The sequence below is a fragment of the Salvelinus namaycush genome, chromosome 28, assembly GCF_016432855.1.
Source record: "Salvelinus namaycush isolate Seneca chromosome 28, SaNama_1.0, whole genome shotgun sequence".
In the NCBI taxonomy this organism is placed as follows: domain Eukaryota; kingdom Metazoa; phylum Chordata; class Actinopteri; order Salmoniformes; family Salmonidae; genus Salvelinus; species Salvelinus namaycush.
Window position 1 is genome coordinate 2,556,259 of NC_052334.1, and position 4,863 is coordinate 2,561,121.

Consider the following 4,863-nt stretch of genomic DNA (forward strand, 5'->3'; position numbering starts at 1 on the left):
ACAGCATCAGATACATGGTCTACACATACAGAGACAGATGGATGCTGTTTCACTCGATCGGATGCTTTATCTGAGATTGATGTGTCTTTCTTTTGGTGTGCGTCTTGGTAAAATAAATTATCAAAACTGTAGAATTTTACTTGGACGGGCAAGGAGGTACGGTAGGGCGGGCCAGAACCCTTAGTGTCCTCCTATACCACCAGACCATGTCCAGGCCCCCTAGGGTCCTCCTATACCACAGGCCCTGGCCCAGGGCCCCCTAGGGCCCTCCCATACCAGCGGCCCTGGCACAGGCCCCCTAGGGCCCTCCCATACCACCGGCCATGGTCCAGGCCCCCTAGGGCCCTTCCATACCACCGGCCCTGGTCCAGTCCCCCTAGGGCCCTCCCATACCAACAGCCCTGGTCCAGGCATCCTAGGACTCTCCCATACCGCCAGCATGGGCTAAATGTGTGTTGAGAAACACTCCCTCCAGGTGGAGAACTGAGGAAGTGCACCTAAACCATCTAAACTAGCCACTTAACAGTATCATTACCATCTGTTTGATATCAAATGGTTCATAGCAAAGTGTTGTTGAAGTGGTTGAAGACAGGTGCAGGTGTATAGAGCTGTAGTCAGTATTATATGAGAGGATCAGAGAGGGTTTTTGTAGAGGAGAGAGGGTATAGTGAAACACTGTGCTTCACTAGCAGCACAGAAATACACTGCACTGTCTTCAGCTTCTGTCACTTTGGGAATATGTAGATACGCCATTTTATTAGCTGCAGCATCTCCACTGACATTAAAACGCCCTTTAAAGGAATCTTCCACCGTTGGACTGGTGTATCTCACATACCCAATGAGTTTCAGAGCAGTGTTTTGGGCTGACTGTTGGTACCACAGTATCATGTCGTATCTTGTATCAGTGTGTCTGCAGGTGAGATTAACTTTATCTTCAGGTCCTTTTAGTATTGCAGTAGGAGTCTGGTGAACTTTGTCTGTTGGTGACAGCCCTGTGGATGAAAACAGACAATATGAAATATACAGTATTACTCAGCATATTGACAGCAATATATTTCAGTAGTAAATCTATCTTTCATGAGGGATTTAGTACCTGTCACCCATAGTGGTAGAGTTGCTACATGTATGAGAAGCTTGATCATGTTGATGGTTCTGGAGAGAAGAGTCACATGGACAAGGAGAAAGGGTTTTCAGATAGTCAGAGATGTGATGTCATCTAGTGGGAGTGTCAAATGTATGTCAGCATCCCAAATGGATCCCTATTCCCTTTCTAGTGCACTACTTTAGACCAGAGCCCATAGGGGGGAGAGGAGAATAAGTCAATAGAGAAGGGGAGCTGAACTGAGCTGCCGGAGGGGAAGGAAATGACATCACTTTGACGTCAGAACTTGTGTTGATATTCAAGCAGATCCCTTGTTCACCTACAGGTCTCCTGTTCAACTTAAAGGTGTATTGTGGAACATACCGGTATCTACATCATTGAAAGTCTCTTTTAGTCTTTAGATTTGATCTGTGTTATAGATTCTGCAGTCATCACACTAGAAATAGGATGTAATTTGAAGAAATACCTGAACCGTTTCTTCAAGACAACAACATCAACCACATTATTTGGTCTAGAGGTTTGATATCAACTTCCTCCATGTGCTCAGACATCTACAGCGGTGGATAGCAGGTGTGCTGGGTGTTGATGTACACTGCAGTTATGGACTAAAGGATCAGAAGGGGGTTTTGTAGAAGAGAGAAGGGTATCTACATCACTGTGTTGACTTCAGGTCAGAACAGTAATACACTGCACTGACTTCAGGTCAGAACAGTAATACACTGCACTGACTTCAGGTCAGAACAGTAATACACTGCACTGACTTCAGGTCAGAACAGTAATACACTGCACTGACTTCAGGTCAGAACAGTAATACACTGCACTGACTTCAGGTCAGAACAGTAATACACTGCACTGACTTCAGGTCAGAACAGTAATACACTGCACTGACTTCAGGTCAGAACAGTAATACACTGCACTGACTTCAGGTCAGAACAGTAATACACTGGACTGACTTCAGGTCAGAACAGTAATACACTGCACTGACTTCAGGTCAGAACAGTAATACACTGCACTGACTTCCGGTCAGAACAGTAATACACTGCACTGACTTCAGGTCAGAACAGTAATACACTGCACTGACTTCAGGACAGAACAGTAATACACTGCACTGACTTCAGGTCAGAACAGTAATACACTGCACTGACTTCAGGTCAGAACAGTAATACACTGCACTGACTTCAGGTCAGAACAGTAATACACTGCGCTGACTTCAGGTCAGAACAGTAATACACTGCACTGACTTGAGGTCAGAACAGTAATACACTGCACTGACTTGAGGTCAGAACAGTAATACACTGCACTGACTTCAGGTCAGAACAGTAATACACTGCACTGACTTGAGGTCAGAACAGTAATACACTGCACTGACTTCAGGTCAGAACAGTAATACACTGCACTGACTTCAGGTCAGAACAGTAATACACTGCACTGACTTCAGGTCAGAACAGTAATACACTACACTGACTTCAGGTCAGAACAGTAATACACTGCACTGACTTCAGGTCAGAACAGTAATACACTGCACTGACTTCAGGTCAGAACAGTAATACACTGTACTGACTTCAGGTCAGAACAGTAATACACTGCACTGACTTCAGGTCAGAACAGAAGCTGAAAACATACTTATTTCAATCAATTTCCAGGGATTTCAAAGTGCTCTTTGAAAGAGAGAGGGGGGGGGGGGCAGGGGAGGGGGGGAGAGAGAGAGAGAGGGGGGGCAAGGGGATATATAGAGAGAGAGGAGAGAGAGAGGGGGGAGTTAGAGGTCCCCCTACAGTATGTGATGAGACCATCTCTTTACATATTATATTACATCCTATTGAAATACTGGGGTTTTTGTGCAGCTGTACTTGTTGTCTGTATCACTGTGTTGACTCACAGCACAGAAGTACATGCCGCTGTCTCCTGCCTCCAACTTCTTCACTGTGAAAGATCCCCTCTCAGCTACAGTCTTGTTGGCTGAGAATTTGTCTTTACTGAATTCCCCTGAATACTCAGGTTTGGAATTGGGAGTAGTGAAGGCTACCTGCTTCATTCCCTCTCCTGGAGGCTGTCTGTACCAGTACATCTGGAAGTAGCTTAGACCCTTAGTGTGACTGCAGTTCATCTGAGCATCCCTGTCTTTCAGTTCCCAGAGTATGGTGGGTGTCTGAGTGACTTCACTCCCCTCAACAAGACCTGTAAGGATACAGTGAGAATGAAATCAATAGAGTTAGGTACAGTTAGACCTGAATACATCAAGACTCAGGTGAAGTGAACATATGCTTGGAAACATCAATATCTATAACTAGAGAAGTCCTTCATTGTAAATAAGAATGTTGTTCTTAACTTTCCTGGTTAAATAAATGAAACATTATGAAACTGTACCTGCAGCACAGAGCAGTGAGACAGTAACAGTGGAGAGAAATGTGAACATGTTTGATCACGTTATATGTGAGAGTGCTGGAAAGAGTCTGGTATCAATGTATATAAAACAAGAGGAGTGTCACATAGATGAATAGATGCCAATCAGTAGACCACGGCAGGTTCCACCATATTCAACATGTCAGTGAAGTGGGAGGGACTGATGATCTGAATACATCATGCTAATTAGTGGTCCAGACTGTAGAGACATTCACATTATTAAAGTTAGAGGTCCTCCTACAGTCCATGATGAGACCATCAGCTCTTTACATATTATAATCTATCCTATAGAGCTCGCCAGCTTGTAGAGCCTAAAACACGGAAATGAGTCAGCATTTTCTACTTCTGGTTCGTTGACCATTGCTGTGGGAGAAATGAAGGGGTGAAATAATGGGGTTTTGCGATAATAGGTCTGAAGTTAAAACAGGCTTTGGAGATATTATACATTTTGTTCTGTGCAATAACTTAAGGATCTGACTTTTTTTTAATTTTTCTCCTAAAATGACAAACCTGAATCTAACTGCCTGTAGCTCAAGACAAGGAAGGCAAGGATATGCATATTCTTGATACCATATGAAAGGAAACACTTTGAAGTTTGTGGATCTGTGAAATTAATGTAGGAGAATATAACACATTACATCTGGTAAAAGATAATACAAAAGATAACATGCGTTTTTCCACTCAAAAACGAATCATCTATGAAATGCAAGAGAAAGGCCACACTTTCAGATTGGAGTCTAGGTGTAATTTATATTTTGGCCACCAGATGGCAGTAGTGTGTTCGCAAGAAGTACATTACTGCACCATATTTTGTATTAATTCTGACAGGAGTTTACCCAAATGTGCCATTTTTGGACAATTTAGATATTTTAAAGTACTTAACTATAGAGAACATAGAAAAATGATATGGTAATAACAAATTAGAGTTTACACACTCCCAGAAATGTCATACATCATTAGCTTATACACTAACATTCACACATCTAGATGGCGAAGTGGGTGTGGAGCCAGAGACAGCAGTGGGGTCAAACTGTAGAACATAAAACTGGGTTTTAACAAACAAAACTATGCTACATTTTATCTCTGGGACCCTCAGGATGACACATCAGAGCCAGATTACTGAATGTAAGTACATTATTTACCTTCAGAGGTGAATGTATCAAACCAGTTGCCCTGATAAAAGTGTTTTGTTGTTGTGGACTCTCCTCAAACAATAGCATGGTATTTTAGTCAATGTAATAACTACTGGTGAACGGGTGAAAGTGAGTGGTGCCCGCTGGGCTAGAGAGGCTGTAAGGGCTGCATGTGGGATATTTGGAGCAGAGGTATGAACAGTTGAATGGGAGATGTTTTTAACC

At 43.0% G+C, this 4,863-nt stretch overlaps 1 gene segment (V, D, J or C); it reads right to left on the minus strand.

The window, feature by feature from the left end:
• Positions 1-2,918: 2,918 nt before the first annotated feature.
• Positions 2,919-3,518, minus strand: LOC120022982. The segment is given in 2 exon segments: positions 2,919-3,280; positions 3,470-3,518. Coding segments are annotated over 2 exon segments (411 nt in total).
• Between the last annotated feature and the right edge of the window lie 1,345 nt (positions 3,519-4,863).